The sequence below is a fragment of the Scomber scombrus genome, chromosome 15 (assembly GCF_963691925.1).
Source record: "Scomber scombrus chromosome 15, fScoSco1.1, whole genome shotgun sequence".
NCBI lineage: Eukaryota > Metazoa > Chordata > Actinopteri > Scombriformes > Scombridae > Scomber > Scomber scombrus.
Window position 1 is genome coordinate 18,044,581 of NC_084984.1, and position 14,036 is coordinate 18,058,616.

At 40.8% G+C, this 14,036-nt stretch overlaps 1 protein-coding gene across 1 annotated transcript; it reads right to left on the bottom strand.

The window, feature by feature from the left end:
* Positions 1–531: 531 nt before the first annotated feature.
* On the bottom strand, positions 532–9,606 carry gtf3c4 (general transcription factor IIIC, polypeptide 4). The gene is made up of 5 exons (XM_062434663.1): positions 9,292–9,606; positions 3,956–5,692; positions 3,074–3,204; positions 2,541–2,629; positions 532–714 (listed from the first exon to the last, which is right to left on the bottom strand). The coding sequence occupies exons 1-5, from the start codon at positions 9,604–9,606 to the stop codon at positions 650–652; spliced, it is 2,337 nt and encodes a 778-aa protein (XP_062290647.1). The 3' UTR covers positions 532–649.
* Positions 9,607–14,036: the final 4,430 nt, after the last annotated feature.

The following is a 14,036-nucleotide window of genomic DNA, read 5'->3' on the forward strand; positions in this document are numbered from 1 at the left end:
CAATTAAAGTAGGTATGTTGAGTTTTTTCCAGAGTATGTATTATTCAGAATGTATTATTTGTTGCGCTCAAAAAAAAAGAAGAAAAAGAAAAAAATCACTAAAATAGAACTAGCAGAGTGAGTTCCACTTACTTGCAATAAAAACTACACCAAAGGTTTGAAAATATAGTCAACATAAGGAAAACGAGGGAGCTTATTTATGGTGCCCTGAAGTCCTACTGAATAATAAAAACCTCCATATATAACCACATTTTAAACTTTGTTTCTTTGCACCCTTGTGCAAACAGAGTCTAGGAGGGAATTAATTTGTGGGGTGGGGGACAGGGAATAAAGAAGTCTGTAAAGTTTGAGTCCAAAATGTTTTACCTCAGTAAAATATTCATTTGAAACCATGGCGGGGGAAAGCAGTTTCTCAGCACACTTTGTAGGCTACACTCAAGAGGAAATAGAGTTTGAATGTATAATCAAAGCCTTTTATTTGCACTTTTAAGATACCAATAGAAAGTAATAAAATCGTGAACAAAATACATAAAATAAAAAAAAGTTGCAGCAGTGATGTCTGACAAAATTGGACCCTGCATCAGAGCGGGGGTGGGGGCTCTGAAGGTCGCAGGGAAGCCCTGAGGTAGGTTCCTCCAGTCATTTGGCTCTAGATCATCGGCGAGTCGCAGAACGTGCAGGGCGCCTGCAGGATCTTCTTTATCCACTCTGGGTCTATGGAGGAGCAAATTAAGTCAGATTTCTAAACATGCAATCATTATAATATCCTTTACAGCCGCTTTCAGACGCACGTTTACTATGTCAGTATGATGGGAGTTCTCCACGTTGATGCCCAAGTCAATTCTCTGCTAACATCAGGATGACAGTCTTACTAGATCAGACCTGGCAACATCACAACAAGAGATCTAGATCTTATTGAGGCTTACTGAATAAATAAAGCTTAACTAATTAATTATAATTTCTTATGTACAAAGAAAATGCAATCCAGAAAACACTAAATTGTTGAGTTATTTCATAAAAGTATCCATGAAATGTTTTCCCCATTGCAGTGCAGAGAGAAAGAGGTTGAAAAAACACTTATTTAACTACAATAATCACAAAATCAACAATCTTCCACTCTAACTGTTATGAATATCTAGCTAAATGCTTTACATACTATACAATATGTTAGCCGATAGGGATGCAATAAGTCCCAGCTTAATGTGATAATAAGTGATGTTAGAAAACAGGCAGCAGGGCAAGCATCCCTCAAACTCATGATCATTAATTAACAACCAATAATGCCTACCTCAATTGGTTTAAATATAGAAGAGAAAAACAATACGTTAGATATTTAGAGACAGGAGCTGCCATGAGGTTGATTTTGACAGATGCCATAAGTGCACAGAGCTGTCAGTCTTTAGCTCTGTAGGCTGGAATGACCAGGAGAGCCGTGCCTCAGGCGCTCAGGTGAGGCCGATAAAGACCTGGGATGCATCTAGAAGCTATAAGACGTCGATCCTCAAACACTGAGAAGAGTGCAATGTTTTTCTCTCCCAACTGTAACCACTGCAGGACCCACATTGCTGGCAATAGACCCCTTGTTTATTTGGCACAGGGACTCATAGTTGATTAGCATCTTATTGTAATTGCTTTTGAAGACAATTGTTCTGCTAGTATATTGATACATTAAAGGTGCAGTGTGTAGAATCCAGTGGCATCTAGTGTAAAAGACCTGGCAGAAATGGAATATAATATCATTAAGTATCTCATTCGTGTATAATCATCTGCTGCAACCATAGGTTCTCCTACATGCTTAATAAGGGGGTCATGGGGGGGGATTTTCAGTTTGCAACCTCACTATTAGATGCTACAAAATCTTACACACTGGTCCTTTAAATCGTGTCAAAGACAGATGTGCAGCAGAAAGAAGTAAAATCAATTTGTTTTAATATTTTCTATATTTAGATTAAAGCGATACATGCTCATTTCCAAATACAAGAGATCAGGTTGCTACAGAAAGCCAACTGTAATTTTGTCACATGTTAGTGCACGAGTGTCTGTGTCATAGCCTACCTACTTACCTACACAGGACCAAGCTGAATAAAGTCATGTAAAGATAATGGATGTGGACAAACTGAGACATAAGTGACACAGCTTTCTGATTAGTGAAAAACATGAGAATCTCTGTTAATCTGTCCAGATGGCATGACTGAATACAGCCTTACATGCTTGTTTCAAGTGGATTTGTTTGTTGTAGAAGTCAAATAAAAATTCTTGATTGTGCACTTTGAGACATTTGGGATGAGACAAAGTTGTTTTTTGTTCTTTTTCTGTGGATGTGGCACACAAAGTCTCAACCAAAGAACAGAGATTAACTTTAACCAAATCACTAATTCTATTAAATCGTTCATGTTTGTTTATCATTATATTTTCAGCTGACTACAAATCTGAAATGCCAAGTGTGGATCTGGGCGGCAGAGTGGGATGAAGGCCGGCACTGACTGATGGAGAGTGTGGCTGTCAAACAGAGGTGGAGGGAGATGGAGAGTGGCGCTTACCTTCAGGCTCTGGCAGTCTGGCAATGCTATCGAGCAAGAGGCAACGTCTAAACGTCAGCGTCTGGCAGGCCTGGTATGACAACACACACCTGGAGGAGGCCGAGAGAAAGGCATTAAGAGAGCTAGCTGGCAGGGACATAGACATGCACACACACACACACACACACAAACACACACACACAGTCACAAAAGTGGAGCAGAAACAGCACTGACAGGCACAGATTTCCCTCTCAGTGCCCACCAGAGGCGCCGCGATCTAGCGAGGAGGCAGCAGAAATGTTTGACAGACGATATTTATGAGATGATGAGAGTGCTGCATGGGTAAATATCAAAAGGTGGGAGGCTTGATTACAGCTCTGTGAAGATAAATAAACCGTCAAAGAAGGCATTTGGAATTAAGATTCAATTCATGTCTCGACTGTCGGGCTCAACCGTGGTGTCTGAACCAGAGGCTGGAGCTAATAAAAAACATCTTTAGTGGATTAGATTTGAACTGGTGGAAGTTGTTCAGAAGTCTAGGATAATCTCTGTACCTGAGCCACATGTGACCGTTTTTACAGATTGCTTGTTTGTGGTCCGTGAAGGGCAGCACATCCTGACACAGGCTGCAGCGCTCCGAGAACGTCTGCTTGTTCATCTTGTTCTTGATGTGGCCGATCAGGACCTGAGAGGGACAACGCACAGAGACACACAAATATAAAACATAATTAATTTTAATTGAACTGATATAATGGCAGCAGAGAAGACAAGTGAGTTTAGTTCTAGTCTTATACAAAGCTCAGTTATTTTTCATTTTGAGTTGATCTGAAACACATGTATTGGAGTTGATCTGGTCATATTATCAGTTCTCGGTGTGTTCAGCCTTATCGATATCCAATCCTCTGTTGACTAAATCCCATTGGTTAATATTTAAGATTGACTACTCACTGATCTGTATCAGCATGAAATACATCACCACATTATTAATGAAGTAATGATACCAATTTGTGGGACCTTGAAGGGAAATTACAGTGTGCTTTCAACTTTGTTGCAACATTTTAAGTAAAGACCTTTTCCTGTTTCAACACGACAAAGCTCCCTTGCACACCTCACCAACACTCCTGTGGATGAATGGGAGAAAATCCCTGCAGCTAGCTTCCAACATCTTGTAAAAGCCTTTCCAGAAGAGTGGAGGCTGTTATAGCCGCATATGAAACTCATGGTTATGGGATGACATTTGGTTGTTCACATACGTTAGGCAATGTAAGGTAGCGTAGTGAGGATTCAACGTCAGCACACTGACTTTGAAATGTCAGTTACACAACAATATCTATAGAAGTGTATCAATATGACTATTGAATTAAAGGTGTGATTTATTGCCATTGACTAACTGACTGATTGAGTGAATAACTATCAGGTAAGTCAGTGAGTTTTACCTCTGCAGCTCTGTCGTTAGCGTCTCTGGCGAGGTACTCCATCAGGCCACAGGTGGGTACGCTGGTGTTCTGAGCGATCCAGGTGTTGAGGTACACCACACCCAGCACCTTCTTCATGTTTTCTCTCATCAGATGGGTCTCTACGGCATTGATCCAAGCCTGCACCTCCGCCATCTGCTCCTCCAGATTCTCCTCTTTCAGTGGTTTTACCCCGGCAGGCTCTTCTTCCTCCTGCACAGGGTCTTCTTCGTTTTGTCCGTCCTCCTCTTCCTCATCCCTGACAAAGACCTTGCTCTCCTCATGTGTAGGTTTCCAGCGGTGATCCGTTGGTGGTGTCTGTAGTGACTGGTAAAGTACACGTACCAAGAAGAGCTTGAAACGCCACAAGTAAGGCGAGTCTACGTCCTGGATCTTTTGGTCGAGCTCTTCTTGCAGCGATGCAGGGATACACTTGTTTTTCAAAATTTGCCACCTCACAAGATCAAGCAGGTCGGCCAGTTTGTACAGGTTCTGCGTGGGGGACTTAAGCATCAGTGCTGCTGCTGTTTCTGGTGTTTTCAGGGTCACAAAGTGAACCTGGTAGGTCCTGTTAACTGGGTGATAGGGGCCAACCATACCTTGTGTGCTGGCAAGGGCTATATACGCTCCGTTGTAGCTTACTGCAATACCGTGTATCCGCCTTCCTGTAAGGTTTTCAGGACGCATCATGTCCTCTTGATTGAAAATCAAAGTCTTCTCTGTGAATGTTGGTGTCAGTTTTTTAATCCACCCATCTATGGAACATGTGTACACTGCAACGCCATGTTGACTGACCGCTAGTGAGACTACAGGGAGCGAGTGGAGCCCCGCCACGTGAGAGTTGTACACATTTAGTCCGGCCGGGGAAATCATGAGCAAACACCAAAACACGTAGCAGCCCCTTGAGGCGACAATGAGGCTGCAGCTGGATTTATGGATCGGGTGGATCATCGGGACGCATTTGATGTTTTCAACAGCAATCTCGTCGCACTCCTTCCAGAGGATGACCGGGTGTCGGAGGGTGAAGTAGCCCTTCACTCCCGACAGACTGACCGGCATGATCTTGACGGGTCCCACCTCACTGCCAACAATCAGGCCGCTCATCCGACGATCTGCACTTTCATACTCCCACCACGCCAAGTCACTGGGTCTAGTCACACCTGACTCAATGATATCATAAAATGTGACATCTTCCCCGTTTAAAAAAGGCACTATGAATTTCCACAAAACAAGGTCGCCGTTCTCCATTAAGATGGCGAGGAGTACCATCTCCACGTCTACGCACGTGTTGTCTGGCTGAACCTGTTTGATCGTGTAAACGCTCGACCACTCCATCCTCAGAGGAGTCTGCATACGGAAACGTCGCTGCAGCTCCTCAAAGTCCTGCAGGTTTGCCTCCGGCGGCTTGTTGTCTTTTTTGGCGTAGCCTCGCTCCTTCAACCTCTCACTGTACTTTTTGGTGAGGTCAACGAGCATGTTCCACTCAAGGCGCTTGTGGCTATGATGAATGGTGAGTCTATGGTCAAGTGTTAAGCAAGAAAGCAGACAACGTCCAGCAGCGTCACAACCTAATGGAGACCAACTGGAGTACTTTATTCCTTTGTGCACTCCTACCGATGGGTTCATCACTCGGTCTGCCAGAAAAACTTGCCTTACAGTGGGGTCGGGATGTGAGGAAAACTTCTCCATCGCTTCAGCTTGCTCTTGGGCTGGTCCCACCTTAAAAGTTATAAAGACAGATGAAAGCAATAATTAAGTTTAACGGTCAGATTTTTAAAAAATTTCTGGGTGCATCCAAACTACTGTACATGCACAACAGTATTTCTATTACTGTGAACATTAAGACATGGAACAAAAACTCATTCGAATTTAAGAGCTATATTTCTAAAAATAATTTTTTTAAATCTAAAATTTGAAAATGTAATGTCATTCTTCAGGTTTTAGCAGCATTTCTGATTTCTGCATCTAATTGTCAATTTTTGTGTTAAACTGGCATCGAAACAAGCGCTTTTTGGACAACAGAACAAATTATTATGAATTAACTACAGTAGTTGCCAAGTAGTATGTGTAGGTAAAGTGATGATGACCTAAAAGATACTATAGGTTCATTGACATTGTGCACAATTGACAAATAAACTGGATCGGATGAATTACTTAACATAGCTGTATAACAAAATGTAATTCAATTCCCTGTATAAGGGATTTGAATTCACAATCGTGATTTTGTTTTGGTAAATGACAACCAACACAATGTTCTGGCAGAAGATCCTGTCACTTAAACAAGGATAACACAACAGCTGCCACCTGGATGGGTGATGTAGCAGTATCTTCATATTATCCGAGGCCTCTAAAAAACTGTGCTTTGAGTGCCATCGTTTACTGCTCCCAGATCAGCAATACTCATATTTACGAGCAGTTAATCATATGTATAAATGACAGCAGGAAACAAATGTTCCCTTCTGTCGCTGTGCCTTGTGAATGATAAAATCCAGCTACATCCAATAGTTGATCTGCCAAGTCCTTTTTGGAGAGAAGACGAACCTATAAACAATCATGTTTGCGCGCCAGAGCAGCTGCGCAGAGACAAATTCACCACAGCAAAATAATTTGTCAGTTTTTCACTTTCTCTTTTCATCAACACTTGTTTACCAAGCCTATAATTATTTTACTTCAAGTTTAGTAAGTAAATAATGAAAATACAGAAACATCCACCACTGCCAAAGTAATAACACACTAGTGGATTATTGCTTGGTTTGGAGTTTCTAAGGCATGTTTACACAAGTTGCTTGACGAGTACATAAATAGGACCACTATTACAACTCTTTTTGTGATCACCAGTGTCTTTCTTTAAACACACTTGGGTTACTTATTAACAATGCTTGAAATGTACTGGTACTTGTGTTGCAAATATGTTGTCCAAAAACTGATTTCATATAATAGTGTACTGTATTATACTCCATCAGGTTATTTCCATCCTTGGTCCTCTGGTTAATAACACATCATTTTAGCTGACCAAGGCTCACTGCAACAATTAATCAATTCGTTGTCGCCAGAAACTTATTGGTAAACTATTTTGGTAACCAAATAATAGTAAGGATAAGTAGTAAAATTGATATTTGGCTTTTGGACTGTTGGTCAGACAAAAACAAGACACCAGAAGCTGTGACCTTGAGCTGTTATTAAAGGACATTTTACACTATAGATAAAATAATTCATCGAGAAAATAATCAGCAGATTAATCGATAATCAAAATGACTATTACTTGCAGCCCTAAAACACAACTGCAATAAATAAAATATATGTAGTGCATGTAGTGAATTAATACAACTTTAGGAAACAAACTAAGCTGATGGTTGAAGCAGATTAACTTTACCTGACAAGACAGCCTTTTTTCCTGTCCTGCTTTAATATGTCAGACCGTTGGGAATTTGGCAGACAGCAATCCATTTAAAAATTAAAATGTTTTTTCTTTTGCTCCAGGACTGTTACTTTAAATCACATGCACCCCTTTTCCATGCATACATTGTATTATATATTTTTTTTTTTATTTCTACTACAATGTACTTATCATTGGTAACAATCTAAACAATTCACCAAACTAATGCTTATTTAATTCATCATTTATCAGGCAAAGATACTAAATATTTGTGGGTTCTGTCAGTCTGTCATATCTGTCAGTCTATTAGACTTTCATCAATTAATGAGAATAACTGATCAATCACACCAATTAGGGCTGTAACTAATGATTATTTTCATTATTGATTAATTTGTCGATTCTTTTCTCGATAAATGAATTCGCTGTTTGGTGAATAAAATGTCAGAAAATGGTAAACACATCGATTACTATTTCCCAAAGCCCAAGATGACATCCTCAAATGTCTTTGTCCTGACCAATAGTCCACAACCCAAAGATCTTTCACACATGCTGTCTATCCCTGAAATGTTCAGGAATATTTCCTGCATGGAGCCATGTGTGAATGGGAGCAGGGATCAATATTCAAGGAAATCTGTAGCGCCAATCTCCCACCTTAAGACTTAGTAACATTTCAGGGAAAATGCTGGTACAGCTGTGTACCACATGGAGCAAGTGAACCAATCACAAGACTCTGCCAATGATGTGACTCTGCGACCTCTTTACGGTTGCCATACCAATGCTTTCACAGTTGATTTGTCTTGCAAACATGTTGAATATAAAATACATTATAAAAACATTAGTAAAGGAAAAAAAACAGGTCCTCGTCCGCCATGTTCATAAAAATAACAGGAGACATCTGACCTTACCCAATCTTATTCTTCCGTTGAGATGTATGGTGGCTGGCATCCATAAGTGTTGCCAATGAGAACCCCCAACATTCCAATTTAAAAAAAATAAAACAATGCAAATATTATATCTGTTAAGGAATAGGGCATTGCGTAATGTATGTGTGTAGCAACTGAGTGGCAAAGTGAGAGAGTGAGCAGCATAAAAGTGATGTAAATGCGAGCGGAGCAGAGGAAAAGGCTGCAGCTTCTCAAGACCAAGAAAAGTCATGTCTGTTTCCCCAATTGCTGAAAAAGTGAAGAGGAATACCAATATTTCAAAATACATCACCCCACGGCCAGTAGTGTGTCCTTTAACCCCATGTCCCAACCAAATGCGCATCAGAGACTTCTGCGGACCGAGCCAACTAACTTCAGTTTAGCCGTCTACTGTTTTGAATGTGTTAAAATAATGTAATCATGCAGCTCCTCTTGACTTTACAAATGCTATCAGAACAAATGGGTCAAATTCGGATAGGGAAATGACACATTGTGGGGCCATTTTACAAGTGCTCCTGTCCCCATTATTGTGTGTGGGGGGGGGGGGGGGGGGGGGCATGGTTTTTGGGGGCCAGTGTGCAGGGCATGACGGACCTGTTAGTTGTATTAACACTGTTTGGCCACTATATCAAGTTGGCTTCAAAGCCCAGCGCTGTTCCTGAGTGTGGCTGCTAATTAACCTCTCTCTCTCACTCTCTCTCTCTCTCTAGTCTAGAATCCACCTGCCCTGTGTAAACACACCATCAGTAGTGGATTGGACAGACCATGTGCAATGCATTCTGGTTGTTGTAGGATTCCCCCTTAAGAGCAATATTGGGAATCCACAGCCTTTTTCCTCAGTTTTCTCTAGTCATAGTGCGCAAATTTTATAATTAGAGACATGATCATATGCACAGCAGCGAAGTGTCTCTTTTAGTGCCTCCATACCTGAGAAACAGGAAGGAGGGATGCGCTTACTCGCTGCGCAGACGCCTGTAGAGATTGTTTACTAATAAAGTTCAGTATTTGTGGATATTTACCCGTATTCTGTGCCCCTCTGTGGACACGGGGATGGAGGTCCTGTGCAGCGCTATGTCCTGTTTGTTGCTGTGGACGTCGCACACCAGCTCCATCAGCGACATGGAGCTGGTGGTGCACACAGCCAGGCGGTGGTCCTGCGACCAAGAGAGCGGCTGCACCCCGCTCACCGGGGCCATGAGAGGGACGACGGGCTCCCGCCTAACAGGCACGTCCCCCGCCCCGAAGACCAGCCCGCCGTCGTTCTCGGGCTCCGTCTTTATGACCACATTTCTGGGCAGTGAATCCTTCGGGTCTGGTGGACTGGCAGCCGACATGTTTTCTGTTGGGTGGAAGTGACGTCGGCGAGCGCGGGAGGAGAGGAAGGAGGGACTTCCTCCGCGGAGTTAAGTAGTGCACGGTGAATGGTGTCAGCAACCGACTTTGCAGTTGTCGGTTTAACACTGCTGTTAGGAGAAGTTATAAAGATATATAGTAAAAGTTTAAGAAACAAAACAAAACATCCACACCCATGTTAAAATGTCCACCAAATTATTATTATTTTTTAAGAAATGACTGTATTTTGAATATGAACTCAAAATGGTCATATTTTCTCTCATATTTTGTCAGTTTTTATTTTATTCTGAATAAGAAGTCAGATCACTCACATATTAATAATGAGACTGTCCTTTTGATTGCCAACTCAGGTTAAAGAGCTGAAGCTATTAAGGCTAAAGAATTTTTCACCCAGTCAGTTCATTATAGATAAATGAAAAATGTTGCGTATTGCCAAAGGCCACACAGGGATTATAACTAGAGTGATGTCATTTATTTCAGTGGTTTCCAACTCATCCCAAGAAACATCTGTGGGGTCAAAATATGCTTTTCTTTGTCTTTTGTGATTATAAACCAAATAGCTTTGGGTTTTGGACTATTGGTCGAACAAGTCTGGCAGCTTGGTGTTGTCATACTGGCCTTTGAGAAACTGCAACAGGCATTTTGTGCTGTTTTCTTACATTTTGTGGTCCAAGCACTATTAGTTGCAGTCCTACTGCCATATGTGTGTATGTGTATATTCATATGTAGGTATGACTACGCATGAAATTTAGTATGTATGCAAATACATATCTTGCCATTCACATTGATCTTGTGTACCTTCAACATTAATTATGTGATTAGTCTACCACGCTTCCTATTATTTCTATTATTATAACTTACTTTTTATGCATTTGGTTTTCCTTTTCTACCTCTGCCTAAGCATTTGTTCACAACATGTATCAGTACACTGTAACTTTGCATTATTGGTGTATAGTATATTCAAATAATGCAATTAGTAATAATTTATTGTTAGCAAAGAATCCAGTTCAACAAAATTATGTTTTTTCTTCCTGACCTTTCTGTAATTTAACTTTCTCGTGTGGATATTTAATACTTTATCCTCCTCATACCTCTAAAATTCCTTAAATTGAAACAGTTTAAGAGGAAATAGCTCCTTGCTCCTGCTCACTACTCAGGACAACAAACATTTAATAGACCGAGCCTTTTTAGCAAACAACAAACAGAAAACACTTTGTCTGAGACTAAAGTTCAGTTCATTTACATGTACAGAGCAGATGAACATGTAGGACAACCGCTTTATCTGCCTCCATAAGTAAACAGAGTACTTTAATGTGAAAATGTGAAGCAGGTGTATCATTTGTATTTACAAGATGATGATTGCAGTTTTTGACCTGCCAGCTGTCAGAACAATGAGCACTGATCAAATGTGGAAAATACCATTACCAACTGATCTCTGAGATGTTGTCTTTTGAACTCCTCACTTCACTTGAATGCCAATCACTTTCCCTGTCAGACTGTCAGCATGCATCTAAAGGAACCACAATCAATAACCTTGCTCAGCTATTTTGTATATAGTATGATATACTGTATATAATTGCGTTTTCCTTTTGTAAGCCAAATACAGTAGTTAGATTGAAAAACTAAAAAATGTTTTCCATTGCCATGCAATGAGAATAAGATCTACAATAATTGAATAAAATATGAAAACACACTTCCAATATGTATGCATATATTTATGCATGTATAAGCTAAATAAACCCTAACCCTAACCCACTCCAGTACATGCAATATTTATATTGAAATATTTGTCTCCATACATTAGATTTCTTTCTATATAGCACAACTGCACCACATTTTCTGTAACATTATAGTACTGTATGTTCATGTAAGGTGTACCATCAGTTAAAAACAGTTTCTTTAATTTTCAAATCAAAACTACTGTGTTTTGACTTTGGCAAAACCACAATGTCTCAGAACAATAAAGCACATACAGCCTTGGACAATGTGTCAGGATGTGCACATCCTTGTTTTAATTAGATTAGATTAGATGAAACTTTAATGATGTCCATAGGGAAATTTTGTAATCTATGTGACACATTCATTCAAAGAGGGTAGGCTTATGTTGAAACAGCACTGACACTCCACAATGACATATTCACCACTCTGAGAGACAGAAAAAATGAATTCAGTCCTTGACAGCTGCGACATCAGTCATTTCATCTGGTGCGGTCACTCATCACCAAGAGAGATCATTAATTGTCATATTTCAGTGTTAATTAATAAAAATGTGAAAACCTTCCATCCACAGTTGATGGCTCAGATATATATCAGCGTGTTTTATGCGATGAGTCACCGGACGCTCCTGGACTGGTCAAAGGTCAAACTGCTGCTGTCGCATGCAGCACTGGAGAGTTGTAGGCACACAGTGATTTGTCACAGCCCTCACATGAAAGCTTCTCTCGCAGTAGCTGCCTAACTCTCAGCAAGATGACAGCAGGATTTCAACAGGCAGAGTTATTTGTCACAAAACAAATTGTTACAAATCTGCGAGACAAATATAGAATAGCGCACCCACCATGTTTTAATCTCTCATTTTTCTGTCTTTTGTTCCGATAATCGAAATGAATAAATGAAGGGAGACGATGGTATGTTTCATTCTTAATGAAGCGTGTAGTGAATGAATATTTCAGACACCTGCTGTGTGTCTTTGGTGGGTTTTGACTGGGGACCCAATCCCAGCCTGGGATGTATGAATGTTGGATTAAACATTCATCAAATGCTGTCACAAAAACTTCATCCTCTCCTGTCAACCACACATAAAGACAGAAACAGGCCCCTACCAGGCTAAAGAAGCCCAGCCATGATTTGAACCTCAGTCTTTGGTTTACCTATTGTGTGGTAGTGAAATTATTTAGGGTGCACATGAGTCATGTCTGAAGGTATGTAGGTTATGTAGTGTGGGTTTATGGATATGGATGGGGTCAGCTCAGGTCAATCCCTGCATCTCTAATATCAGCCTGCTGTCTCGTTATTGCCTGCAGGTTCCTCCTCAGCCCTTCAACCCTCAGTAGACCACATCATCTGCTGTTTGCTTGCTTCGAGTGTCAGTGGAGCCGCTTACATGTATCTTGTGAGGAAACCCGCAGGGATGTTTTGATGCATGGTTCATCATACATGTTTTAATCATTCAGTCTCTCAGACACCTCCCAGGAGGGGGCTGCTGCAGCGAATTACCGAGTACACACAATTAGTGATATAATCATGATGATGATAATGAAATGTATTTAGAGCATATCAACGTGGTTCATTCTGTTCAGGGAGACATTAGCAGGACTGCAGCCCTGGAAAAGGCTCAGTGCTCAGGCTCCTGGCATTCTCCCTCTGGAGACTGGAAGAGCCCGGCAGGTTGCCACGTCAGAGATTAGCAGTCATAGCAGTCGACTTGGTGCTCCTTCTGCGCCATCAACTGCGAAAGCCTCACCTGACAGGTGTTGCTCTCAATCAGTGCTCCTCTGCCCTCCCGTGCTTTCCTTGGGGCAGGGAAGCCTCCCCTCCCCCTTTACACATCCTGACAGCTTCTAACAGGAAATGCTCTGAGATGTATTTGGCTTCATACACCAGTAAAGCAAATCCCCCTCTTTCACATCAGTGATATCAGTAGGAAACACAGCGATGGCCTTTTATTTAGCTCCCCTCAGGGATGTTCAGTCACCTGTTAAAGGTCAAGGTGATAGGATGTCAGGATCAGAGGGAGGGCTTCAGTGTAGGAATAACAGTACATGCTGTGAACTGTTGTAACACTGTAGGACAGAAGAAAACCAATGATCACAGGTTAAAAATAACACCATAGGCCAAGGGTGTCTTTGTTTCTGAATAAGAATGGATTTATGTTTCTGGCAATGTTGTATTTAATATTGAATTGCTACAGAAACATCTGACATCTATCTAGCACATGCCTAGTAAGAGAATAATATGCATCCATATTTCATACAGTTGATACAGAATGCTGATTTTGTCTGTTGATACTATAAATTGACCACATTTAATGTGAAGTAGCCAGATAACTTAAACTATGGTACAAAAAAATCACATCTAACAGTCCAAATGTGACTAGTTTCTACCTAATAATTTGCATCATGCTACTAATAAGCTGTTCTGTGGATAACGCAGAGTAATGTCAGCACTGCTTCTGGAAAGACAGCATTAAATTAAGGATTGGTTTTTGAATTCTCGTTTTGAAGCTTTAAGTTCAGCATTTTGAACGATGCCATGTTGGTTTTTTGGAGCCAGAAGTGATAACAACGATAAGACAAAAGCTAGTGTTAGCTGTTGGTTTGGTTGGGACAGTGCCTTTACAGTCTTTACAGACTGTGATATTGCTAATGCTAATGAAAATCGTGGCTAGTGAAAACAGGCTTAAAACAAAAAT

Coding starts and splice junctions, on each gene's coding strand:
- gtf3c4 (XM_062434663.1), bottom strand. CDS start 9,606: ATGTCGGCTGCCAGTCCACCAGACCCGAAGGATTCACTGCCCAGAAAT. Junction 2,630..3,073: donor AACGGTCACATGTGGCTCAG/GTACAGAGATTA, acceptor GGCCTCCTCCAG/GTGTGTGTTGTCATACCAGG. Junction 715..2,540: donor CAGACTGCCAGAGCCTGAAG/GTAAGCGCCACT, acceptor GCTCCTCCATAG/ACCCAGAGTGGATAAAGAAG.